The sequence below is a fragment of the Oryctolagus cuniculus genome, chromosome 8 (assembly GCF_051225735.1).
Source record: "Oryctolagus cuniculus isolate XC-2025 breed Fujian yellow rabbit chromosome 8, ASM5122573v1, whole genome shotgun sequence".
NCBI classification, from domain to species: domain Eukaryota; kingdom Metazoa; phylum Chordata; class Mammalia; order Lagomorpha; family Leporidae; genus Oryctolagus; species Oryctolagus cuniculus.
The window spans coordinates 55153604-55181585 of record NC_142874.1 but is presented as its reverse complement, the minus strand read 5'-3'; the positions used below and the strand labels follow the sequence as shown (position 1 = coordinate 55181585).

At 40.6% G+C, this 27982-nt stretch overlaps 1 protein-coding gene across 47 annotated transcripts in view; it reads right to left on the bottom strand.

Annotated features, from left to right (window-relative positions):
- Positions 1-404: 404 nt before the first annotated feature.
- ELF2 (E74 like ETS transcription factor 2) overlaps positions 405-27982 on the bottom strand; it is a 113384-nt gene continuing 85806 nt past the window's right edge. For 16 of the 47 annotated variants that reach the window (XM_070047560.2, XM_070047548.2, XM_070047552.2 and 13 more), the window contains 6 exons: positions 16962-17075; positions 13809-13982; positions 10792-10878; positions 4228-4420; positions 2658-3008; positions 405-2236 (listed from right to left, as the gene is read on the bottom strand). In XM_070047560.2, coding sequence (XP_069903661.1) covers positions 1612-2236; positions 2658-3008; positions 4228-4420; positions 10792-10878; positions 13809-13982; positions 16962-17001 — 1470 coding nt within the window. In that variant the 5' untranslated portion in view covers positions 17002-17075 and the 3' untranslated portion in view covers positions 405-1611. Of the gene's footprint in view, positions 2237-2657; positions 3009-4227; positions 4421-10791; positions 10879-13808; positions 13983-16961; positions 17076-25288; positions 25534-26622; positions 27088-27982 lie in introns of those variants that run through there. The other 31 variants (XM_070047551.2, XM_070047555.2, XM_089302863.1 and 28 more) reach the window with 11 other exon arrangements.

The following is a 27982-nucleotide window of genomic DNA, read 5'->3' as shown; positions in this document are numbered from 1 at the left end:
TGGTAGGACCCAGTTTTGTGTGAAATTCGGTAATTCATGTAATCCTGCTGGTACTTCAATTTGCTAATCTGTAAAAATACTAAAACATGATTTATTCTTCTTACCCTCAAAAGGTCTGACTGAGAAACAAATGGTCTAATTTGAAAAAAGTTCTTTAGGTACAGCCAACTATAATACTAAATTCATTATTGTAGGTAGAACATTATAGTTTGTGATGATGGTGGAAAAGGAATTGGTGACATGCAGATATCTGCCAAATATTAATACAATGGAATGAAACAAAGTAGAATTTCTTCACAAAACAGGAAGGAGAAACGAGACTGCTATTACTTCTTAACTACAAAACATCTCTATGCTGGCTTTTGAATATTGTTAAAAATATCACCAGAGACCAAAGCACAAGATAAATTTCATTTCTATATTTCAGAAAACCTACTTGAATACACTTTGAAACAAGAGTACAACAAAATAGAATATACTTCAAATGTTGAATATACAAACTATTATAGTTCAAATCTGAACACTGGTACTTTCCCTCTTAAAACTTCAACTAAAAAATAAAATAACAGAAGGAAGGAAAAGAAAGGAAAGGAAAGAGAGAGAAGGAAGGGGGGAGAGGAAAGGAGGATGGCAGAGAGAGAGAGAGAGAGAGAGAGAGAGAGAGAGAGAGAAGCTAGCTAGCTAGCTCCAGGTATTAGAGCTACCTGACAAAAATTCATGCTGAGCCTGAACTTCCAAGTGACCGTAGAACTGAAACTGATATGTCTGCACAGACGCCAGGGCTAAGTGAGTGACACAGGCATGTTACAGCAAAAGGCCAGGGCCAACTGTTAATTTGTCCACAATTAAGAAACTGACAGACTTAAACTACCATATAAAATGTTACATGTAAATTCTATAACAATACTGTGCTAGGTACAAGATTTTTAAAATTTTTCTTTTAATAAAAAAGCTTTACACAAACAAGCCATTAGCTTATTTCAAGAAAGAAAACCGAAAATTAGTCTAAGGCCTTTGTTTTAAATCAGCTTAAGCTATATGATATATATATATAAAAAAAAATTCGCACTAGATCTTTTTTTGCTATCCTCTTTCTGAAGCTTTTGGATCCATTCTTCAATTCACATTCTAAAATACCTATATTAGCAGAGTCTTCACATAGCACCAGTTAAGTGAGAACTGTGCGAACACAGTAATAATTGCTGGTATGCATATAAAATGCATCAAAAATTGCTATATGTAACAATGAGATCACCCATCCCAACCCCTCCCCACTGAAAACTATATAACCTCTTACAGAAAGTTAGTGTTCCAAGTCTTAGTGTAACTTGATATTGTAGTGAGCTGCTTGGTCCCTTTCAATCCTTTTTCTCATTGATGGGTTCAGTTGTTTCCTACTGTAAGAGGCAGTTTTCTGTCAGCATCTCAACATGTAGCTCATCTCCCACTGAAACATGGGATAGGTAATATATTTCCAGTAAGTCTGATTGTTTTCTTATATGCAATACAAAGCTTTAAAGTCTTCCTTGGACTTGTCTTGATGACTTCCTTTGCAAATGTTTATCATCAGTACTACCATTAACAGTCTAAGTCCATGGTACAGCTGCTATTTCATTTCTCACATGTCACTAGACCTTCTGTTTTCATAGTTACAGGAAGGGCAATGGCTGAAGGCGCACTGACAACCACCACGTGGGTCACTGTCTTATTTCCATCTGCTGGTTTTTCTTCTACCAGCTGCAAAGTTTTCACATCATGTTCTTGCTTTTTTGCCACTGCTTCTGATTTAACCTCTGGCCCTTTTATTACTGCACTGATAACTCGAGGAGGAGTCTGGCCAGATGCCTGTTGAGTAGGCACTGATAGTCTCATTACAGGTGTACCATGGGCTATTGAAACAGGGGTAAGTGCTCTGACAGCCAATGGGGTTCCAACAATGTTAATGCTTCCTGATCCAGTCAGATTTGACTTTGTCTGCAGTTGACACTGTGCAAGTTGTGTAGCTGGGATGGTGATGATTTTGGCAGGCTGCATGGTGATCTTGTCTCCATTTTCAGTAGAGGCTGGCACCACAGTAGGGATTGTCTGAATGACTACCTTTGGAGAGGTTGCTGTCGGTGGACTAGTGCTGGTGATTAACGGTGCACCTGCATTGACTGACTGAACTGCCACAGTTGAAATTTTCTGACCCAATGATGTCATTACAACAGGTACTTGCATTGCCACACGAACTGTCCTAGTAGATTAAAAAGAAAGGAGTTTATTTACATTTAACTCTCAATTAGAACATAGTCTTCTATGCAAAAAGAGGAATGCAAACTCAAACTGCATAGAAGTAGAAGCAGTGCTCTGAAATTTCACAAGTGTTGGCAATCCTGGCAGTTTAGAATCTGAAGTGCCTTGAAACAAATACATTTTTAAAAAAAACACAAAAAACAAAAACAAAAGCTAAAGCCCAAATGAAGTAAAAAACAAATCATTTTAGTCAAGATACCTACTTTAACAACAATACACTTAAAAATGTCAGGCAGTTTTTGAAATCCTGACATCAAGTTCTTAGCATGCTAATATGTATTAAACAAATGGATATATAATTTTTACCAAGGATCTTTCTTAAAAAGATAAATACATAACAACTAATAGTGTGCCTCACTTACCTTGGAGCCGCCGTTGCAGATACAGATGTGGTGGTAGTAGGAGACCGAGATGAAGCATCGTGGCCAGGGGAAGTGATATTCACAACTCTAGCTACACCCTTCTCTGCTCTGGAGCAGTTTATAGGAGATGAGTTTTTCCCGCCACGAACAGAGGTTGCTGCTTTCAGGAGACTTTCTGCAGACAGTGACACTCGTTCCAATGATTTTTCATCAGCAGCTGCTGCTAAATCTTCATTACAGGTCTCACTTTTGTCATCATCTATGACCACTATGTTTTTGGGCATATCCTTGAACTGATACACAAGCCTCTGTCCTTCCACCTTTGCAAGAATTCCCCTTTGGTAGTAGTATCTGTACAGGGACAAAGCACTAAATGAATCAAGTGTATTACTTAAATTTTTTTCCAAAAAAAAAAAAACACCACCCACCTCATGTGGAATGTAGAAACATTCACTTATTCCTGTAAGAGATGAGAAAGAAGGAGCTCTTACTGCCTGGTCCGCTCAAAAGGCTACAGGTATGGACTAGGAATGAAGGTGGGATGTGGTGCTCCAGGTCCTTTAACCTTGATATTGACAAAGTAACTAGAAGTGCACTCTCCAAGGAAGTAATCTAACCTAAACACAGAATATTTCACTAATACTGGTAGAAATTCTAAGTAGGTTATAAAATCAATGATGTTCTGTGCACAAATTATCTAAGCCACACTAAGTAGAGATCAATCTTTGAGCTCTGTAAACACATATAAAACTATGTGTCCATTTATAAACACCATGATTTGAAGAAGCAATATACATTAAAATGAGAGAGTTTTGTTAAGTTTCTCAAAGTAACTTAAGGGAAATTTTCTTATCAAAATGAATCCATTTATAACAAATCTGAAGGAACTAAAAAAGCAAATTACCTTTGGAAACTTACTTTATGTTTAATTTTTTAAATAACTACAAACTTAATTTCTATTAAGTAGTAGTTATAAGAACAAAAGCATTTTTTTTTGCAAAGATGGATTGTCCAACAATGTTGAATTTTCATGCATGCAGACTACCTCCTCTCTCCCCATCTTCTTCCAAAGCTAAGAAGCTCCTCTAGAATACCCCGAAGCTATAATAAACAATTTTTAATTTCTCCTTCAACAGCTAGGATGGGTATTTGGCACAGTAATTAAGGGTTCATGCAGCCTGAGACATCCACATCCCACATCAGAATGCCTAGACTCAAGTCCTGGCTCCACTATTGATTCCAGCTTCCTGCTAATCCATGTCCTGGAGGCAGTAGGTCATGGCTCAAGTACTTGGATCCCTGTCACTGACAAGGGAGACTCAGGCTAAGTTCCTAGCTCCTGGCTTTGGCCTGGATGGCCCAGTACCACCCAGCATTGGCTATTGCAGGTATCAGGGAAGTGAGCTAGTAGTCGGAGGATCTCTTTCACTCTCTGTTTTTTCTCTCTGTCATACTGCCTTACACATAAATAAAATTTTTAGAATAAATAAAACAGCTTACAGGTAGTATAAATTTGTTGAATACTAAAATATTTGAACAATTTTGTTTGAAGACTAATTTGTGTTCTTACCTCAAAGCTCGTCCCATAGTCTCATAGTTCATGTCTGGCTTGTTTTTATGCTTTCCCCAAAGCTTAGAGACAGCCTTTGAATCCACAAGCTTGAATATGCCTTTTTCTCTCTGAGTCCACTTAATATACCGGGGACAAGTATTTTTATCTTGAAGTAGATCTAAAAGAAACTCCCACAAATAGGTTGTGTTTCCTTTAAAAATAAAGCAAGAACAATCTTTTAGCATTATTATATCACTAAAAGCAAATAAAGTATCTTTCATTATAACATAAAAATCCTATCTAAACTTGCTACTAGTTTTAAATGGTATTCCTGAGGCCATCGTCATGGTGTAGCAGTTCAGCCAATGCCTGCAATGCCAGCATCCCAGTAAGAGGGCCAGTTTAGTCCCCACCTGCTCCACTTCCAATCCAGCTCCCTGCTAATGTGCCTAAGGAAGGCAGTAGAGGATGGCCTGAATGCTTGGACATGCGCTACACACAAGAGAGACCCAGATGGCTGTTCTCAGCTCCTGGCTCCAGCCCGGACTGTTATGGTCATCTGGGGATGAAAGATGTGTGTGTCTCTCTCTCTGTAACTCTACCTTTCATATAAATAAATAATACATCTTGTAAAAGAGAGAAAACACTAAAAAGTACTTTGGCAATTCCTTAAACTAGTCCAGTACTTATCACTGTTAACTACAATATTAGCAAAATTTGTAAATGAGGAAATATTACAATAAAATATTTATTCATCACATACTATGCTATGTATGTGTCTTATACTATAAAAACACAAAGAGAAATTTAAAACCTGGTCTCTGCCTCAAGGAATTTATAACTCAGTTGGAAAGAGTAGGTTAACAAATTAAACAACAATAAATAACAGTTTGAAACAAGACATATTATAAGGCAATGCAAAACTCTATTCCAATTAAAAGACAGAAAATAATGTCTGGGGGATTTCAAGAATGAAAATGTATCAGTAAGACATCAAGTGTTGAATGCTAAGGTCTGCATAAAGGGAATGAATATGATCCAGTAAACAGGGGAAAAAGGACCACTCTTTTTCCTTTGGAAGAGAGAAGGCAGTGGGCAGTGGTCATAATACCAAGTTTTTTTAATGTATTTTTCTTTTATGCCCTTCATAGCCTCTAGGTCACTGCACCATTTGGGAAGAAAAACAGCTGTTGGAAGATCTTTGTCTGTCTCTCTCTTTGCATGTCTCCATGTTTTAAATTAAAAATAATAAATAAATAAATAAATAATTTTTTTCAGAACAAGTTCTTAAAGAGAGAACAAAAAGAATCCTGAGAAGGAAAAGGTAGAATAGATAAACTACCAGTGAGCTGCCAGATTCCCACCTTCTGTGCCTTTACCATCCTTAAATTCAGATGCAAGCTACAGACTACATGGAAGAACATCTATGCCTACGAAATTTCCTAACCAGGGTCAGCGCTGTGGCACACAATGTTAAGCCTCCATCTGCAATGCCCACATCCCACATAGTTCTGGTTCGTGTTCCGTCTGCTTCTCTTTTCAACCACCTCTTTGCCTGTGGCCTGGGAAAGCAAGTGCTTAGGCTAGGCCCCTGCACCCATGTGGGAGATCCAGAAGAAGCTCCTAGCTCCTGGCTTCAGATCAGCCTAGCTCTGGCTGTTGCAACCATTTGGGGAGTAAACCAGCAGATGGAAGACCTTTCTCTCTGTCTCTCCCTCTATCTGTCTATAGCTCTACCTCTCAAATATATAAATAAATAATTTCCAAACCAAACCACTACTATCTTGCCACCTTCAACTGATGCTCTTCATCTGGCGCTGTTTTCATTCTGGCTGTCAGTTACAATTTAAGACCATCAGGGCAGGCAAATTCCTGTAGTTCAAATTCCTGCTCTGTTTGGCCTTTTTTTTTTTTTTTAAAGATTTATTTATTTATTTGAGAGGCAGAACTACAGAGACAGAGACGGACAGAGAGGTCTTCTATCTGCTGGTTCACTCCCCAAATGGTGGATCTGAAGCCAGGAGCAAGGAACTTCTTCCAGGTTTCCTACATGGGTCCAGGGGCCCAAGCAGTGGAGCCATCCTCCACTGCCCTTTCCAGGCCATTAGCAGGGAGCTGGATTGGAAATGGAGCAGCCAGGACTTCAACCAGCTCCCATATGGGATGCTAGCACCACAGGCAGAGGCTTAACCTACTGTGCCACAGTGCTGGCCCAGCTGCTCTGCTTTTGATTCCAGCTTTCTGCTAACATACACCTTAGGAGGCATCAAGTGATAGCTCAAGTATTGGATCCCTACCACGCACATGGGCACTGGTTGATTCAGATTGAATTCCTGGGTCCTGGCTTCAGCCTAGCCTCGCCTGGGCTCTTGCAGGCATTTGGGGAATGAACTAGTGGGTGGGAAATCTATTTCTCAGCCTTTCAAACAAATATATATTTTTGAAATATTCAGTGAATTCAGTAACTCATAATTAATCCCAGTAAGAATTGAATGACGGCCAGTGCAGCGGCTCAATAGGATAATCCTCCGCCTTGCAGCGAAGGCACACCGGGTTCTAGTCCCAGTCAGGGAGCCGGATTCTGTCCCGGTTGCCCTCTTCCAGGCCAGCTCTTTGCTGTGGCCAGGGAGTGCAGTGGAGGATGGCCCAAGTACTTGGGCCCTGCACCTCATGGGAAACCAGGATAAGCACCTGGCTCCTCTTCGGATCAGCGCAGCATGCTGGCCATGGCGGCCATTTGAGGGTGAACCAAGGCAAAAGGAAGACCTTTCTCTCTGTCTCTCTCTCTCCTCACTGTCCACTCTGCCTGTCAAAAATTAAAAAAAAAAAAAATTAAAAAAAAAATTGAATGACCTTCAACTTCACAATATTACATTTCTATCTCTGAAGTCTTATTACATCATTGCTCCTAAGAACTACTGAACCATGCATAATTTTTAACTATATCAAAATATGTAGCTAGGATATTTAATTTTTTTTATAAAAATTTATTTTATTTATTTAAAAGAGTACAGAGAAGTAGAGACAGAGAGAGGGGTCTTCCATCTGCTGGTTTACTCCCCAGATGGCCCGAAGCCAGGAGGTTCCTCTAGATCTCCCACACGGGTGACTTGGGCCATCTTCTACTGCTTTCCCAGGCCATAGCAGAGAGCTGGATCAGAAGAACAGCCAGGACTAGAACCAGCACCCATATGGGATGCCGGTGCTTCAGGCCAGGCTTTTTTTTTTTTTTTTTTTTTTTAATGTTATGTATTTATTTGAAAGCCAGAGTTACACAGAAAGAGGAGAGGAAGAGAGAGAGGTCTACCATCCGATGGTTCACTCTGCAACTGGCCGCCAACGGTTGGAGCTGCACCAACCCAAAGCCAGGAGCCAGGAGCCAGGAGCTTCCTCCAGGCCTCCCATGTGGGTGCAGGGGCCAAACACTTGGGCCATCTTTCAGTTTTCCCATGCCACAACAGAGAGCGGGATCAGAAGTAGAGCAGCTGGGACTCAAACCGGCACCCATATGGGATACCAGCACCTCAGGCCAGGGCGTTAACCTGCTGTACCACGACCCAGGCCCCAGGATTTTTTTTTTTAGTTAGTTAACAACTAGGGGATTATCAGGTCCTATAAGCAGATAAAGTACAAGTGAGCAGAGATCTTACTCTAGAAGACTTTTGTGCAAAACAGATAATGCCTTGTACGTATCAGGGATTTGAGTGCTTCCACATCTGTTCAATTAACTAGTCTCTTACATTTTACAGGCTGTCTAAAATATACACCAAGAGGGGATGATGCTATGGCATGGCGTGTAAAGCCGCCGCCTACAGTGCCAGCACCAGCATCCCATGTAGACACCAGTTTGAGTCCCGGCTGCTCCACTTTCAACCCAGCTCTCTGCCGTGGCCTGGGAAAGCAGTGGAAGATGGCCCAAGTGTTTGGGCCCCTGCAACCACGTGGGAGATCTGGAAGAAGCTTGTGGCTTCGGATCAGCCCAGCTCTGGCCATTGTGGCCAACTGGAGAGTGAACCAGCAGATAGAAGACCTTTCTCTCTTTGCCTCTCCTTCTTTCTCTGTGTAACTCTTTCAAGTAAATAATAAATCTTAAAAAAAAAAAAGATATTCACCAAGCTCCCAGCCCTAAGTTAAAATGTTGGTTTTTAAGGCAAACAGGATTCAGAAAGGGAAATTTTCTTTATCAGGTAAGGCATATTCCTACAATAGATGTTAACAATATAATTTTGCAAAAGAAGAAACTCTGGCTGGGATTTTTGAGCCTAGATTTGACTGTAGTTAACTTTTGTTTTCATATTAATCACGGGGCTGGCACTGTGGCATAGCAGTAAATCCGTTGCCTGCAGTGCAGGCATCCCATATGGGCACTGTTTTGAGTCCTGGCTGCTCCACTTTTGATCCAGCTCTCTTGTTATGGCCTGGGAAAGCAGTGGAAGAATGGTCCAAGTCCTTGGACCCCTGCATCCAGGTGGGAGACCCTGGCTCCTGGCTTCAGATCAGCACAGCTCAGGCCGCTGCGGCCAACTGGGGAGTGAACCATCGGATGGAAGACCTCTCTCTCTCTCTCTCTCTGCCTTTCCTTCTCTCTCTGTGTAACTCTTTCAAATAAATAAATCTTTTTTTTATTCTTTTTTTTTGACAGGCAGAGTGGACATGAGAGAGAGAGAGAGAGAGACAGAGAAAGGTCTTCCTTTACCGTTGGTTCACCCCCCAAATTGCCGCTGCAGCCGGCGCACCGCGCTGATCCGAAGCCAGGAGCCAGGTGCTTCCTCCTGGTCTCCCATGCACTTGGGCCATCCTCCACTGCACTCCCGGGCCATAGCAGTGAGCTGGACTGGAAGAGGGGCAACTGGGACAGAATCCGGTGCCCCGACTGGGACTAGAACCCGGTGTGCCGGCACCGCAGGCGGAAGATTAGCCTAGTGAGCCGCGGCACTGGCCAAATAAATCTTTTTAAAATAAAGCTTAATCATACGTGGCTGAAATTTTAATAAATGGTAATTTTGATTGGTAAAAACAGGTTATCACTTTTCACCAGTGTTAAGCCATAAATAAGGTCTTTGACTGTAAGAGATATCACTGATAAGGATTTTTAAAACTACAGTAATAATTATAGATTTGGTTTCATTTTCTAATATCTGCTACTACTATGTAACTATTAAAGTTTTCATTATAAATCAAAGAATGAAACATAAGATATTTTAGAAACATGAAATGACCAAATACAGACAAGGAAACAAGAAAAGTATTCTAAATCTGTCCCAATCAAGGCATCAGTTCCTGAACAAAGTGTCCAATATAACTGTTTTTTTGTTTTGTTTTGTTTTGTTTTGTTTTTGACAGGCAGAGTGGACAGAGAGAGAGAGACAGAGAGAAAGGTCTTCCTTTTTCTGTTGGTTCACCCCCCAGTGGCCGCTGCGGCCAGTGGCTGCTGTGGCCGGCCCACCACACTAACATGAAGCAAGGAGCCAGGTGCTTCTCCTGGTCTCTCATGTGGGTGCAGGGCCCAAGCACTTGGGCCATCCTCTGCTGCACTCCCAGGCCACAGCAGAGAGCTGGACTGGAAGAGGAGCTACTACCAGGACAGAATCCAGCGCCCCGACTGGGATTAGAACCCGGTGTGCCAGCGCCACAGGTGGAGGATTAGCCTATTGAGCCAAGGCGCCGGCCTTATAACTGTTTTTTTTTTTAATGTGTCTAACTAAACACCAAGTCCAAGATTACTAGAAAGTTAATTTTTAACTGGATTTTAATTATTCAAAATTATATGTCAAACCACCTGCTAAAGTACAAAATTTCTTGAATACTGATCTAAAAACATTTATTCATGAACATTATAAATTTTTGGTTATCAGAACAGAATTAAAGGCACTATTAAAATCTAATTTGAAAGTATCATACCCAATAAGCCAAACACAGAGTTGAAGAGGCTTATTACCGCTTTCCTTTTTTAATGATGATATACAAATTCTAAAGTAAAATGTGATTAAGTTTTGTCCTGACTCATAAGCAGCAAGACTGAAATTTGGTAACTAGAAAATTAAATTCTACTTGCCTTAAATTCTTGCAGTACTTCTAACCAGTTAAGAAATTATCTATCAGAAACAAGCCTTAGTAGTAATTTTTCCATTTTAAGTGGTTCTATAGAGTGCTTTTACTTTTGCACAGATCCCCTAACAACAGCTTTTAAGAAGGATCATCAGATGGTCTTTAGGACCTTTTCAAATGCAACTGCACACTCCTCTACATCCTCTTTTGTATAGCTATGGCCACAGAATCTGCGTGGGGTAGGAACCAGGCAGAGACAAACAGAAGACTACAAAAAGTTCATGGAAAATGTGTATGTATTTAGATTTCAAAAAATTTTTGCACCAACATAAACTTATTTTTCAATTCCATTTTTCCCTGAAAGTATTTTCAAACAGCTCCCCAGGTGGTGTAGCTAACCCACCCCTGATTAACTACTATCAGAAACAGTGCTTCCATCTGCATGTATAAGAAAGCATTTTCTTTCAAGTGCAAAATTGTCTCCTCACTGGGAAAAAAAATACCTCACTTCCAAAATAACCCTCCCCAAATTACCTTTTCCTTCTCTGGGTTTTTTCTTGATGCCTAATTCAGGAGACCCATTTGAAATTGGTGATTGCTGGGTCTTGGGTTTACGGCCAACTGAAAAAGAAGACATTGACACCATAAATTAAAAACAGAAAAATATAAGCATGATTAGCAGACTCACTGCTAACCACACTAATATGTGGACCAAAATACTCAATGTAGATGAAAAGTTGCTACAATGCACATTAGGAAGACTTACACAATTTCAGATTACAGAAGTTGGCTAGTAGCAATCTCAACACATATGGTAAATAACGTTCTGAAAACCTATTATTTACATGACTAGAGCCTCAAGTTGCTATCCCTTTACATTTATGCAGCAATCAAAACAAATGCCAGTATTTTTTGTTAGAAACAGAAATACAGTGGAAATATTCAAGTAAATCTCATATTAAGTGTACTGACAACAGTTGTGCATCTTGAATTACTAATGTCACTTTCTTCTTCACTGGCAAGAATTATTTAAATTAAGTATAAAAAAAATTAAATGAGGAGCCAGAAGAGCCAGAATGAGTGCAGCTCAAGTCTCCACTTCCCATCCAGCTCCCTGCTAATGCACCTGGGACAGCAGCTGAAGATGGCCCATTAACTGGGCCCTTGCCCTCATGGGAGACCTGGATGAAGCTCCTAGTTTCAGCCTGGCCCAGCCCGTTATTTTGTGGCCATTTGGGGAGTAAACTAGCAGATGGAAGACCTCTCTCTCTCTCTGTAAATCTGCCTTTTGAATAGATAAGTAAATCTTTAAAAAAAAAAAAAAAAAAAAGAACTAAATCAAAATGCCTTAAGATTTGGCTCAGTAATTCTAATTAAGAAATCTGCTTTGGCAAATATTAAAACAAAATTCATTAGTCTCCTTGTTACAACAGAGCTTAATAATCCAATTTAAGTAATACTTGTATGTATGAATCAATAAAAAACTAGTATTTTCACCACTCCCTAAATTCACTCAAAGATCCAACTTAAAAGAAAGGTTTGCCCCAAAAAGCTTATTGTTTTGTAAAACAGCATTTCCAAAATTGTGGAGAAATGGGATGTTCCTGGGCAGGAAAGAGGAAAATGGCCAAACTACTTTGAGAACAGTGAATGGTTATCTTCTCTTAGAGACTCAAAATGCTCATTAGTATAATTTAAGGCTCTAGAAATAAACAGGCAGCTCTGGCTTACAAAAAAAAAAAAGGTCTAGTGGTGCAGCAGGTTAGGCCTCCACCTGCAACCCCAGAATTCTCTATGAACACCACTAGAATCATGGCTACTCTACTTCAGATCTAGCCCCCTGCTAATGTGCCAGGGAAAGGAGAGGAAGAGAGGGCCCAAGTGTTTGGGCCCCTGCCACATACCTGGGAGACCTGGATGGAGTTCCAGGCTCCTGGCTTCAACCTGGCCCAGCCCCAGCCATTATGGTCTTATGGGGAGTGAATCAACAGATGGAAGATCTGTTTTGCTCTCGCTCTAACTCTGCCTTTCAAATAAATACACAAATCTAAAGAAAAAAAAAACCTATCTAAATTCATATGTCCTAAATATATTTTCACCACAAAAACATAAATAATGGCAGTCTCTTAGTCTTCTTCATTGTCGATCATAAAGCAGTAAGCACATGACAGTGCACATTACCGCAATATGAAACACTATGTTTAATGAATGGGAAGACAATACCATTTGTTCTAACATGCTTTTCCCTTTGTTGCTGCTGCTGTAGTTTTTTCCCAACTCTAAAATATGAAGAAAGAGATAGAGAGTAAACAGAATTAAATGAGTACTCATTTTAAGATTTCACTTCTTTCAAATTTTTCCTTTGATCTGAACAGGAAAGGACCACTTACTTGTCCATTTCCTTGTGATGTTGGAGATGTGTTGGATCCTTTTGTTTTACTCATTAGGATCAGGTGAGCAAATGTTTCAGCAGGCATCAAACAGTTAAGTGGAAATGCTCTTTATTCACTGGCGAGTTTATTGCCAAGTACAAGTGTCTACTGGCACTAAGTGTTTTAAAGAACAGGTATTGAAGAAGACAACAGTACTAGGCTTTTTTCTTAAAAAAAATTTTTTTTTTTAATTTATTTGAAAGTCAAAAGACACAGAGACAGAGAGAAAGACAGGTTGAGCTCCCCATCACTGGTTCACTCCCCAAATGGCCAAAACAAGCAGGGCCGGGGCCCACGGCCAAAGCTGGGAACTCAATCCTTGAATGGCAGGAAGCCAATTCCTTAAGCCATCACTCTAGCCTCCTAGGATCTGCAGTGTAAGAAGCTGGAGTCAGGAGCTTGGGCTGGGAATCAAACACATATACGCCAAAGGGGGACACAGGCAACTTAAGCACTGGCTTAAACGCCCACTCCTGGGCTTTACAAAAATGTCCACAAGAAAGGGAGGGTAAGACTGAGAAATCAAGAAAATAAATGACTTCTTCTTTTTGAATGTGCAGGAATCTCTTGATTTTCCTTTTGTGTGTCCAATACCTGTTAAAATTTCATTTTCATGCAAGTACATTGGGAGCTTAAATATTAACTCCTTTTAATGGTGATAATATGTTAAAATATAAAATCAATTTACTGATTCTTTGAGAACATCTAGTTAAGATAACATTGATTTGGGCTGGTGCTGTGTTGTAGAGCATAAGCCACGGCCTGCATTGCCGGCATCCCATCCAGGTGCTGGTTCAAGTCCCAGCTGCTCCACGTCGATCCAGCTCCCTACTAATGTGCCTGGGAAAGTAGCAGAAGTGCTTGGGCCCCTGCACCTAGGTGAGAGACCAAGAAGCTCTTGAGGAGTGAACTAGCGAATAGAAGATATCTTGTGTGTGTGTGTGTGTGTGTGTGTGTGTATAACTCTGCCTTTCAAATAAATAAATCTTTTTTTTTTTTTTAAAGATAACATTGATCTTAAGTCTACAGCATATACAAATTACTATTTTCTATATCCCTGGATGGGACAAAAGATACTAGAAAAAAATTTGTCTGCTTTCTCTGAAACTGATACACTACCTTTTTTCTTTTTCATTGGTTCATGGCTATCTGGTGATGTAGGAATAGGAGAGGTATCCATCGGTTCAGAATCTTCAGTCGACACCTCCACTACAGTTTCTGTAATGACATCGGGTCTCATAGCAGCATGGATAAATTCTGGAGTTGATACACAAGGAGGGACAAACACTTCCACTATAAAAAAAAGTTAAAAAATTAAAATTTCCCACCCCTACTAATATTTCTAATGGGGACAGTTCAATATTTAGAAGAGTTTTATTAATTAATCAAATCAATGTAACAGCATAATACTAAAGAAGTCAATTTGCTGAAGGTTCAATGCTCACATGAACTTAGTACACAGAAAATAAACATAAAGAAAGTTAACTTAAAAGAAATGTAATCTCTGGGTATGGTGAAAATCTTGAATAATCACCACCCCTTTCTTCATACTTTTAGATACTTTTAAACTCATAGAAAAACTGAATTATTTTGACAGTTGAGAAAACACTGGAACATGATAATAGTTTTTAGTAATTACTTTCCTTCCTTCTATCTATCATTATTATTTCACAGACCAGAGAGACCAATGAACACTGTATTTCTGTATATAAAATTCTATTTAATGGAACAGTTATGATATCTGTGGTAACTAAAACAGTACATAAAGATTCTATCTGGGCCGGTGCCGTGGCTCAATAGGATAATCCTCCGCCTTGCGGCACTGGCACACTGGGTTCTAGTCCCGGTCGGGGAGCCGGATTCTGTCCCAATTGCCCCTCTTCCAGGCCAGCTCTCTGCTGTGGCCCGGGGAAGGCAGTGGAGGATGGCCCAAGTGCTTGGGCCCTGCACCCGCGTGGGAGACCAGGAGAAGCACCTGGCTCCTGGCTTCGGATCAGTGCGATGCGCTGGCTGCAGCGGCCATTGGAGGGTGAACCAACGAAAAAGGAAGACCTTTCTCTCTCTCTCACTGTCCACTCTGCCTGTCCAAAACAAAAAAACAAACAAAAACAAAAACAAAAACAAAACAAAACAAAACAAAACCAAAAACCACGAAAATCTCTGCTCTGGCTCTCTCACTCTACCTTTGAAATAGATGGAAATAAAAAAATGTAAAGATTCTATCTGGCATTCTATTGCATACAGTAATTCTATTCTAGGGGCCAGTGTTGTAGCACAGCAGGCTAAGCCACTGCCTGCGATATCAACATCCCATATTGGCGCACTGATTGGAGTCCCACCTGCTCCACTTCTGATCCAGTTCCCTGCTAACGCACCCGGGAAGGCAGAAGATGGCCCAAGTTCTTGAGTCCTTCCCCCTGACATGAGAGATCCAGATGAAGTTCCTGGATCCTGGCTTTGACTGGGCTCATACCTGGCTATTGCAGCCATTTCAGGAGTGAGTGGACCAAAGGATAAAAGATCTCTCCCTCTCTCTCTGTCCCTCTGCTCTTTGAATAAGTTAATAAATCTTTTTTAAAAATCAAAATTAGTAAAATATGACTATCAAAGTCAGTCCTGAAGAAAAAAGGAATCAAAAGAAAAGGATAATTTGTAGGCTGAAAGGGCTACAAAGAAAATGATACATGTTTGGCCAGCACCACAGCTCACTTGGCTAATTCTCAGCCTGCGGCGCCAGCACCCCGGGTTCTAGTCCCAGTTGGGGAACCAGATTCTGTCCTGGTTGCTGCTCCTCTTCCAGTCCAGCTCTCTGCTGTGGCCCGGGGAAGGCAGTGGAGGATGGCCCAAGTGCTTGGGCCCTGCACCTGCATGGGAGACCAGGAGGAAATACCTGTCTCCTGGTTTGGATCAGCACAGCGCACTGGCCGTAGCGGCCATTTAGGGGGTAAACCAGCAGAAGGAAAACCTTTCTCTCTCACTAACTCTGCTTGTCAAAAAAAAAAAAAAAAAGAAAGAAAAGAAAGAAAGAAAAGAAAGAAAGAAAAGAAAGAAAAGAAGAGAAAAGAAGAGAAAAGAGGAGAAAAGAGGAGAAGAGAGGAGAAGAGAAGAGAAGAGAAGAGAAGAGAAGAGAAGAGAAGAGAAGAGAAGAGAAGAGAAGAGAAGAGAAGAGAAGAGAAGAGAAGAGAAGAGAAGAGAAGAGAAGAGAAGAGAAGAGAAGAGAAAATGATACATGTTCCTGCATTTCTCTACTGCCAATGGCTCCCTGGAATTACTTCCTATCATTTAATAAAGATTGAGAGTGGCCATAGGAGGCAACTGCCCCAACCTGCCATTTCTTAAGGACTACAAAGGCTTATAATTTACGCAGAGTTAGGGAAACAGACATGATGGCATAAATATCTATTTAAGAAACATCTGTGTATAGTGGGCATGTTCTGTATCACTTATTATAAAAGTCAAATACTTAACATTATTTAAGGTTTTAGGACCCTGACAACAAAGATGAATCTCTGCATTCAGGTATTCATATAAAATCGACCTTTAAAAATTCCAACAATTTCCCTGCATTTAGAAAAAGAACACCGGGCAGGCATTGTGGCATAGTAGGTAAAGTCACCACCTGTCATGCCAGTATCCCATATGGGCAATGGTTTGAGTCCCGGCTGTTCCACTACAGATCCGCTCCCTGCTAGTGGCCTGAGAATAGCAATAGAAAATGGCCCAAGTGCTTGGAACCCTGCCACCTACTTCAGAGACCTGGATGAAGCTCCTGACTTCAGCCTGGCCCAGTCCCAGCTGTTGCAGCCATCTGGGGAGTGAACCAACGGATGCAAGATCTGTCTCTCTTTCTCTAACTCTGACATTTAAATAAATAAATCTTTAAAACAAACAAACAGGCCGGCGCCGTGGCTCAATAGGCTAATCCTCTGCCTTGCGGCGCCGGCACACTGGGTTCTAGTCCCGGTTGGGGCGCCGGATTCTGTCCTGGTTGCCCCTCTTCCAGGCCAGCTCTCTGCAATGGCCCGGGAGTGCAGTGGAGGATGGCCCAAGTGCTAGGGCCCTGCACCCCATGGGAGACCAGGAGAAGCACCTGGCTCAGAAGCCATTGGAGGGTGAACAAACGGCAAAAGGAAGACCTCTCTCTCTGTCTCTCTCTCTCTCTCACTGTCCACTCTGCCTGTCAAAACAAACAAACAAACAAACAAACAACTTCGTTCTAGCTATGTAAAGTAACATGACATAATTTAATATAAAAACGAACAGTTTACATACCAGGACTTCTTGAATCTCTCAAGCAGGTAGGAGATTCCATATGAAGCAGGGCTTCAGCAGCTTCAATTGTCTTATCTGTACAGTGTGCATTGCTGCTATGAACTGATGCTTCCACTGGGGGAAAAACAAACTCTCAATTAAAAATGTGTTAGATACATTACTGAACTAAAGTACATCACTGTTTAAGAAACAAATATAAATTAAGTTCCATGCAAATAACTCTACATAAGTCACTGATAAATATTAATACTTATAAATTATTTAAAGAAATAATTTGCAAACCAAAATAAGCTACACTTTGCAAAATGTTGATTATAAAGCAACCAAAGAGGCAGTTTCTGAATCTTATCCAACGGAAAACAAAGAGAGACCCTTGAAATTTGAACTCTGCATCAATTTTAGGCCAAAACTAATTGGGTGGAAGCATGGGGGCCGGGCAGGGAGAGGATGGTTGCAGATTAACAATTCTGTGAAGTCAATCACGTATTCTGCTGTACTGCCATTAAAGCCACGAGTTACCTAGCAGAATCAGTCAGAAACACATTGTATTTCTCAGTTAACTCAAAGAATTAGTTTGAATCTTTCAGACACCCCCAGTAAAGAAATATATACCAGGCAGGGCTGCCTCATGAACCATAAGAACATGTACCACTCTAGTACCAGAGCACTTTTTTTCACAATAACCTTGCTCTCCAGAACCTTCTTGGGTTTTACCTAAGAATTTTTTTTTCAAGCTTCTTTTTTGCCCCATGAAAGCTTTTCTGATTCCACCACATTTTGACTCTCTCTTCTACAACTTCCTTTATGCTTTGCTGATTTAGTTGCTTGTGAAACATTAAAGGGTACAACAGTGATTTATTTGAGCTTAACAAATCCAACAGGTTGGGTTCTAGTCTCTGCCACTTTTTTGTTAACCTAGGCAAGCAACATAAACTCTCTTAAACCTCCATTTCCTCTTTCACAAAAGAGAAGTATTACTTATCTCAAATAGGTATAAGAATTAAATGAAGTCATTTCCATAAAAAACTTAGTACAGTGCCTGGTATATAAATAAGAACTCAATAAATGGTGATAATTTATCACTCCTCTGAGATTAAGCTTCCTGAAGTCAGGGGACTATCTGAACTCATCTTTTAAGTCTGTTGTAGTTCCTAATATAGAATATAGTAGACATACAAGTATTTATTTTATATACTAAATTAAGGGCAACCCACTGACCTTACAGGAAAACCGGCAATTCACAAAGCTACTATTTAACAAATATATTAAATTCACATTCTGACTTAAAAATATTGGACAGTTTACTTGGTAACAGGGTTCTGAAAAATGAACTTAGAGGCTTCTAATTTGATATATATTTCTCAAGTTGGAACTAAATGTTTACGAAATTTCACAAAATTCTATTACAAATTCTTAAGCTCTACACACTGAAGATATCAATCTTTTTCAACTGTTTCCAGGGAACTTTTAATTGGGGGGATGAAGGGATCCATTTAGTTTCAAAATTCACCAATCGCTAAAGCTTCAGCCTTAAACATCAGTCATTTGGAGAGCATTTATTTTACAAATCCAGGGACTGTTTTACCACCTGTTGCACATCATCCACACTCTCAACCAAGGTACTGGGTCTCTCCAGTTGCTCTTTCCATTTATGGAAATCTTCTCAAAGCTAAATGGTTCCAGAGAGGCAGCCAAACCTCTAAGTAAATCTATCTTTAGGTGACCCTGCTTACTCTTATCTGCTGCTTCTCCGAAGCAAAGAATTCAATCAGTGTTTCTAGTTCAAGAAACTTAATATTAAAGAGTAAAATGTGCTACCATTCTCAAGTATTTTTTTTTCCAAAGTGCCTCCCTACAATACTCACACATACTAACAAACCTTAGAAAGCCAATTCTCAGGTTTTGAAAGTTTATTCCAGGAACCATTCTCTTTTAAGTCTGACGCTGTAGTAATTTAGCTGTTGTCTTTGGTGCTATTAATAAACCACCCTGGGTAAACTAATTCCTTATGTAATTGTATTAAGACACACCCCGAAACTGCTACCGTATTAACATCAGAACTTCTTCAAGTATTCAGTAATAATACAGCAAAAATAATTTTATTTTTTAAAATGTTTTAAATTATAAAAATTAAATTTGTCTGAAAGTTACATTATTATGTGCCTGAAATTCTCAAGCACTTTGAGGTACATTTTTCAAAACCACAATTTCAGGTCAAGTTTATCTGTGGAAATTATGTATTTAAAAAGCTTATTTTCATGCTCATGAATTCTGACCTCAGCCTGCCATTCCCCCCAAATTCAACATTATTATACCCCAGAAGTATATATTTGCAGAGCAGTATACAAGCTTACTAAAATTTACTTATTCATACTTTTAAATTTAGGATGAAACTATAAAATATGCATAAATTTTCTATAGTTATCAACCAGGAGATCTAAAATTCTGTATACAATCAACAACAAATGGTGTTTGAATGTTTCTTGAGTATCTACTACATGCCAGGCCCTGTTCTATAAAACTGAGATACAAATATCAATAGATTTTCTGGCTTCATGAAACCTATACTAATATATAGTTCAGAATGCATCAAAAACCTAAGTGGAAGTGTAAAATAATTTAGTTTGCAAGCCAAAAGCTTGTTAAGGACAGCACTGCTTTCTTGTGATGTTTACTAATTTTACTTCTTATCACTTTTATTTACTAACTCAAATAACACTATGCACATGGAAAAACCTAAAAGCCTACTCTCAAATCAATCTACAATAATGTATCAAACGCAAGGTTTCCAAGACTACTTCACCCATTTTCTAAGTATGAGCACTACCTCTTCTTAACTACTGCTGACATAAGTTAGCAAACTATTTCTGATGACAGATATTTTAAAAATCTCTTATTGAAGTTTCTGAAGTTGTTAAACTTTTCAATACTGTTTTGCTCAGATTAATAATTAAATAAAATTTTAAATTGTGTACAATTCTTCAGGATAAGCATGAATTTAAGTTTATTCAATCAAAGTAAGCAAACTGCAACTCCATAACTCTTATTTAAAACTTGGATTTACTGGTACCTTTCTTGAATTGTATATAAAATTTATGGGAGGGAAAGAAATAAGCAATTCATTTGAGACAATGAAGCTAAAAAGTAGTCTGACAGGTTATTTTATAGTTGCCACTGAAAGTTGCTGCTGCTGGTCAATCCTTCTTGACAAAATAAATCTACTTTAATTTTCATCACAGTACCAAAAGTAAAACTTGCTTATGTCCTCTCTATTTACTACTGGTAAAAATCTTCTTGTTCCATTTCTATCTTTTTAATCAACCAGTGTTCGTATGGTAGACTATTCCAGACTCACTCAACAGCTGTTACAAAATACCAAACTTGGTAATTAAGTCTGACAAGAGGCATACCTCTCAGCTTTGCATAAGAGAACGCTGGCAATGGATCCAGTTCATAACTGTGTTCTCAAGTCAAAAATAAAATTTAGTAGCAATTTAGTTTGAGAGCAATGGAAAAAAACTAAAAGACATTTCATTGGATGATAGTGGTATTCTTCTACCAGGAACAGGATTGAATAATATTACAAAGTTACACTCAATTGCTGCAGCTGATTTACCACAGCTATCCTCTAATGCCCTGAGGCTATAAAAATAGGTGAGTGAAGAATATGACAAATGTAATGAAAAAGAAGAAAGGTAAAAGTCTGGAACTCTCCATCTTCAGCGTTTTCTCAGGGACCTTCTAATCAATATAGTTGTATTATGAGGTATAAAAGTGAAAAAGAAGTTACTTTCTATGTAAAGCTGTCAGATAAAAATATAAACCAAATATAATTTTAAATTTTCCAGTAGCCACATTTTAAAAACTATAAAGGTGAAATTAATCTTTCATTTAACCCAGTACATACTGTGATTTTATATATAATCAACATAAAAAAGTTGCCCATTGCTTCAGTTTTTAGATTTAAATTGCAATTTAAAAAATTTAAAATTTAGGCCGGCGCCGCGGCTCACTAGGCTAATCCTCCGCCTAGCGGCGCCGGCACACCGGGTTCTAGTCCCGGTCGGGGCGCCGGATTCTGTCCCGGTTGCCCCTCTTCCAGGCCAGCCCTCTGCTGTGGCCAGGGAGTGCAGTGGAGGATGGCCCAGGTGCTTGGGCCCTGCACCCCATGGGAGACCAGGAAAAGCACCTGGCTCCTGGCTCCTGCCATCGGATCAGCGCGGTGCGCCGGCCGCAGCGCGCCGGCCGCGGCGGCCATTGGAGGGTGAACCAACGGCAAAGGAAGACCTTTCTCTCTGTCTCTCTCTCTCACTGTCCACTCTGCCTGTAAAAAAAAAAAAAAAAAAAAAAAAAAAAAAAATATTTAAAATTTAGTTTCTCATGTTTCAAATACTCAATAGCCAAGTATGGTTAGTGTCTACTGTATTGAACAGGACAGACCTAAACAATGCTGTAATGCAGTTATTCTCAAACTTTTTTGGTCAGAGGACCACTTTGCACTCAAAGAGGACTTCAATGAAATTTTGTTTATATAGATCATAACTATATCTATTTCTCATATATATTTGAAATTAAAACAAAGAAAATTCTAAGATATTTCATTTAAGTAAGCCTGCTATTTTGATTTATTATTTTTATGAGCAAGAACTTTCTATAACCAAAAAAATAGTGAAGGGGCTGGCATTATGGTATATAGTGGGTTAAGCCACCACCCGACATCAGCATCTCAGACGGGCACTGGTTCCTTCCTATCCCCTCTGCTCCACTTCCACTCCAGCTCCCTGCTAATGTGCCTGGGATAGCCCAAGTACTTGGGTACCCGCACCCATGTAGGAGACCTTAAAGAAGCTCCTGGCTCCAGCCTGGCCTAGCTACAGCCACTGCGGCCACTGGAGAACAAACCAGTGGATGGAAGATCTTTCTCTATCTGCCTTTCAAATAAAGAATTAAATATAATAAAAAAAAGAAAAAAAAAGTGAGTAGCTTTGGTTTTTACATTTTTGTACATTTTCTCCCTCTGCCTTTCAAATTAATTAATTAATTTTTAAACATAGTGAGTAGCTTTGGTTTTTACATTCTGCACATCTTTTGAATATTTGATTTAATAGAAGGCAGCTGCATTCTCCTAGCTCCTTTTTCATCCAACCTGTTGAAGTATCACATCACATGACATCTAGAATACTTCTCTGTACAACTGTGAAGATGAAAAGACAAATAATAATGACTTCATATTATGAAGGCTTTGACTTCACAGATCCCTTAGAAGGCTCCCAAACTGTCAGAATTTTTCTTTTTGAGAAGTACAGCTATAATTTATCATCAAATATAATTAATGACTACCAAATTATTTCCTTCCGGTTTAGTTTCTAAACATAAACACCAGCATGTGGATGGAAAATTATGATTCGTATCTGTAAGAAAAATAGTATCTGTCCACTTAAATGTAAAAGGTTTTTAAAAGCTTTTCATAAATATTCATTTGCATCTTTTTGGACATTCAAGCTATAGATAACACAAGAGTCACATAAAATAATCGTTAAGAACACTCTGCTGTGTGCCCTTTTTCACCAACCAAATCTGTTTCTAAAGATAACTGTTTTATCTTGAATTATCCTAATTGATTATTTACACTCTGAGGTTACTCTGCAATCTCATCTTTTTGTTGTAACTGCTGTTGTGAATTTTAGTACTAATGCTGCAATGAATTCTTAAAAGTAATTTCCTAAATGCATTTTCAAATACGTTTTTGAAAAAGAAAATGCCATTCCTCTAGTTTTCTATCAAGATATGCTTTATCTTTCCACATACTCATAATTGCTATTTTTTTTCAATTTTGTGACCTTTTCAAGATTGATACAGGTTCATTATCCCTAATCTGAAAATCCAAAACCCAGCATGCTGAACTGTTAAAAGTCAATGCAAATATTCCAAGATCCAAAAAAATTCTGAAATTTGAAGCATGTCTGGTCCCAGTAATAATTTTTCAATTTCAAGTTTCACATTGAACTTTGACAAAATAGACAAAACTTATTCTGTCAGTGAAAATATTTAGGCTAAACTTCCAGAAAAATTTTCCCCTTCATTTAATAACTGCATTTGTAGAGCAAAACTTCTGGTGACCTTGTTTCTCAAATTAAAAAAGAAAAATAAGGGAACCAGTTAAGGAAAAGTACACATGAAAACAAGAAAACAGGATATCTTATGCTGAAAATCTTTCAGAAAATCCAGATTGTATATACACAATACTCTGACATAAATATTAGGAAAGTAACTGCCAAACATTTCTCTCATGTACATATAAATTAAAAATTAGCCTACATTATTAAACATTAAATTATTAATTAACTGTATCATAGACTTAATTCAACATATAATTATAGCCTCAAGTTCCAATTTGGCACCCACATATGTTATCAAAGATCGGTTAAAAGAAATCAACTTCCCAATTACATAATAACCTTTAAAGATGTACTCAAGGTTGAGGTGTAATTATCAACAAATCCAAGAAAAACTGAAGGCATAACTTCCCGCTAAATATATCTAAACATATTTCTTGCAATCGTAGAGCTTTAAAATTCAATAGCGATCATCTAGTCAAGCCTGTCCTCTCACAGAAAATAAAGCCCTAAAGAAATTAAGTCAGTAGCACACAACTAGTTCTGTGAGAGACAGATGTAAATGACAACTCCTGACTTCAGGGTCAAGGCTTGTTCTCATGCATCATGTTGCCATGTGAAGTTTTATAGAGTATGTCAAATCTTTACCACAAAAGTTATCTTGTATGGTTAAACAGCAGTGATTTTTTTTTAATTAACAAGTTTATTTATATCACCCTTTACTCCAACTCCTCTACAGGATAAACAGTGATAGCTAAAGGAATGCGTGCACATGATACTTAAGCTTTTCTAAGAGAAAAATGTAAGCAAAAATATATCCTCTAGTTCCTTAACTTGTAACAAATAGTGGTGATAATAATAATGCTTTAAGACTTCATACAACAATGCTAATAACCTCCTTACCTCATCTAGAAGCTTTCCTAAGTATCAGTCTACACTAGTCAACCACCCATTATAGCCATCACTATAGCTACTTTTACATTTACGTAGTTTTTTTTCTGTCTTTTCAATCAGTAAAATCTTTGTGAAGAATTCTAACACTTGACGACCTCTCTTAAGAAGACAACAAGTTATCATTCTTCCCATTTTCCAAACACCAAATGTACCACCATTCTTCTCCCAACACCACTGGAAAATGGCAGCAATAAAAATTTAGAACATCAATCAGTTTTCTGGGCCATCTTTCTTCCTCAGCTTTTAACTCACTGAATGCATCTTAGATAACATCAGCAAATCTGTCTCAAGTTTTCTTCTGAAATACGAGCTTGTAAGAGAGCTTCAGATTACATGAACATGATGGAGAAAATCATTATATGTAAAACTTACTATCTGCAGATTATCATCATGAAAGAAATTTTAAGTTACATACAATGCTAAAGAAATGCTGGAAAACACTTAAAAAAAGAAACCCTTTCAAAAGAGAAAAGTTACATATTTTCAAACTGAAAACTGTGTAGACCCATCCTCTCAAGCACAATATCTCCAGGCCACATTCAGCTTCACTGATAGCTCCAAAGGCTAAAAAAAAAACAAGCTTTCCATCAGCAATATGAGGCCCTTTACAGCATTTTTCAAAGTTCTTACCACAGGGACTACTCTACAGATCTAAGTATTCACAGTTACTGAAACATCTCTTGAAACACACATTCGGCACTCACAGAAGTTATTACTAACCCAACAATTCTAAGTATTGTATTACCCATAATGTAAGGCCACAAATTCCATCCCTTAATTCGTATTATACGTTAACAATTCACTAAAGAAACAACTTCTTGTTGTGCTCTACTCCACCTCTTATTAAAATGTCAGGTTTTTTTTTGCTCTGACCAGAAAGTAACTGTCAAATTTTTAATCACGACTCAGAAGCTGATTTTTTGGAGATCTTTCAAACACACAATATTTACATCCTCTAGACTAAAAGTCCATTCATCATTCTGTATTTTATCACACATATGGTTACACGTGTTAGTTCAGACTTTATCTGTACTGAGACTACTTCTGCTGAATTTGGAGATACACGTGTTCCTGAGTTTCCCCCAGCCCAACTGACTCACGGATTCTCGCCGGCCAACTAATTTCAAGCCCACCACCACCACCACCACCACCACCTATAAACAACTGCAAAGAGCCCAAGACCATTCACAGCACTACTGGTATTTCTCATCTTCCCAATCTCATCGATGGCGACAGGAGACATGAGAAGGGACGTACGTGGTTACGACTACACCAAGCACCAGTAGTGCAGCACTACTGCACCGACCCAGGGCCCTCGCTGCACGGTCTGCTATTAAGGAAAGCTGCTTTTTCTATGTAACTTAAGTCCGTGCCCTTCCGCTGCAGCAGTGGCGCCGCACATCCCCCACCCCTGCAGCCACTTCCGTGTTTACACTCCTCTTCCCTCCAATTCCATGCGTACATTGTCAGCTTCACTCCCGCCCAATCTTCATTGGCCCAGCGCTGGCCCGTAGTCCCGCCCCCAGGAGCTAGCGTTCTTATTTGGAACATCGCAGAGAGCGGATTGGAACTGGAGGCCTGTCAATCGCGCCCGCTCTGTCCTCTCCGAGGCGCTTCCGCTATGGTGGGAGGTTTGGGGGGGAGGGGAAAAGGGGCAATTCCGTGCAGAGACTTCCCTAGGGCCAAGACTCCCTCCCTCCCCGCCCCACTGCTTCGCGTTCACCCCCCGATTACAAAAATAAACCTCCTCGGATGCCCCAACGCTCCCGGCCAGGGGCATGAAATACGCCCGTGTCCTTCCCGTTCTCCCCCTGGAAAAGCCGCCCACGAGGGAAGGGGCACAAACCTAGTTTCTCCGGCCACCCATTAAACGAGGAAAGGGAGGCGGGCCCCCGGGAGAAACAGCATCGCGGTTACTCAACATGACTAAGTGACCCTTCCAGAACCGTTACTCCAGGGACGGCACAATGCGGGACGTGTGGAGGAGGGAGGGTCACCGCGTTTTTTGGCGGGTACCGGTGCACCGGACATCGCCCGGCGCTGCCTAGTCCATGCGGAAGTCGTGGTTCCGCGGACCCCACAAGTCTGGACCGAGAGGGCGGCGGGGCGGGCGATCGTTTCCCTAGACGTTCCCCCCGAGGAGCCCGCCGCCCCCGACCGCGGGCAGCAGCGGCCTCTCCGGCCAGACAGCGTGGCAGGCGCAGCCGAGAGACAACAGCTTCACTCACTTCCTGGTTCCGCGGCAGCTGGGGTGAAGCGCACAACTCACCCGCCCCCGAGTCCCCAACTTAACCGCGGCTCCGCTCTCCGGCACCCGCTGCCAGCGCTCCGCCCGGCAGCTGCCGCCGCCGCACGCCGAACCCACCCCGGAGCGACAGCGCCGGCTTCCAGGCAGGTTACTCTCCAAGGTGATCACTTCCTGATTCGTCGCCTCCATTACTTCATTCACTCCCCCCTTCCCCTGGCCGCCCAGTGCCTGTGGGTGGACACTGTACCCCCTGCACTGACCGCTCCAGGGGAGTCACCCCGCCTTCTGTGCACCCCCTCTCCTGCTGCACCGATGCACAGGAGAAAAGTTCCCCTGCCCTTACCGGCCCGGATGAGCAGATCCAGCTGGTTCGTGGGTCCCTCATGCAGAGACGTCGCCATGTTTATCCCGGGGCTGGAGCTGCTGCTTCACATTGACTTCCACCGTGAGCAGCGGCGGCAGGGGAGGAGGCGGAACCCGCGGCCGGAGACACACGCCGTGCGACCGACACACACTCACGCACTCGCACACACTCCGACGCCCGGATCCTTGCGCGTCCTCCGACAGGAAGCCGAGGCCGGCCCGCCTCCCGCCGCCGGGCTGAGAAACCCCACCACCTAACGGCAGGGGCGGCGGCGGCGGCGGCGGCGGCGGCCGCCCCGGCTGGCGACGCGATCCTTCCGCCCCGCGCCCAGACAGGAAGTCCCGGACGCCGGCCCCAGAGCGGCCGTAGCCCGCGGCCGGGAGACACCTGAGGCTGGGACGCTGCTCCCGGGACCGCGGCGAGGACACGGCCCTTCGGCAGGAAGAGGCACATTTCACGCCCTGCGGAAGAAAAGTCTACAATCGCCCCCCCTCTGGAAAACAGCCATTAATCAAATTTTCTTCCTGGAAGCGTTCGAATACCTAGTCCCGCAGCTGTAAATAAAGATGGCTTTTTAACTTGTTTTGGCCTTTTCAGAGCTTATGCAACATGCAACCAGTTCTCCTGAAAGCAGTGCATTTTAGAACAGAAGCACCAACAAAAAGTCATACTAGAAAACACTCTGAAAGCATTACTAGCAAAGCGAGAGGCTTCTAACTACTTTGCGAGACCGCCTTCATCCTTTTCTTTTGACAGCACACTAAATGGGTATTAAGTAAACAACAGAACACACCAACCTCTCAGGGATTAAATTAGACTACTCCAATTTGCTGAGCATGAAATTCATGTACCCTTTCATTTCTGTTTGGTTGACGTACTCATTTAATTGTCATCTCAAAATCTTTGCTAGAAACTATTTGTACAAAGTACCCTGCATATTAAAATATAATAGGGAGATAAACTGCCGATTTATTTTGTATAGATTTCATGATCAACGGGAAATCAATAAAATGACAGGGACTTCCTTAAATCCTGGCTTCAGGGTTTCATAATAAAAATTGTTTGAAACCAAACGTTGCTGTAAAGTTGTTTGTACACAATTTACTTAAGCAGTGCCTCCTGTGAAGTTCAATAAATATTTGCTGAATAAACACCAAAAGCAAAAAAAAAAAAAAAAAAAGCTCTGGCAGTTACAAATTAAAAATATGAATTAAGGTGACATAAACTTGATGTGAATTAACTAAATTCCATCTATAATAGAGAAAATTTTTTCAGTGGTAATATTACTGCAGTGTCACTAGAAATCTGCCCAGTATCAGTGTAGTAACAGAATAGAGTC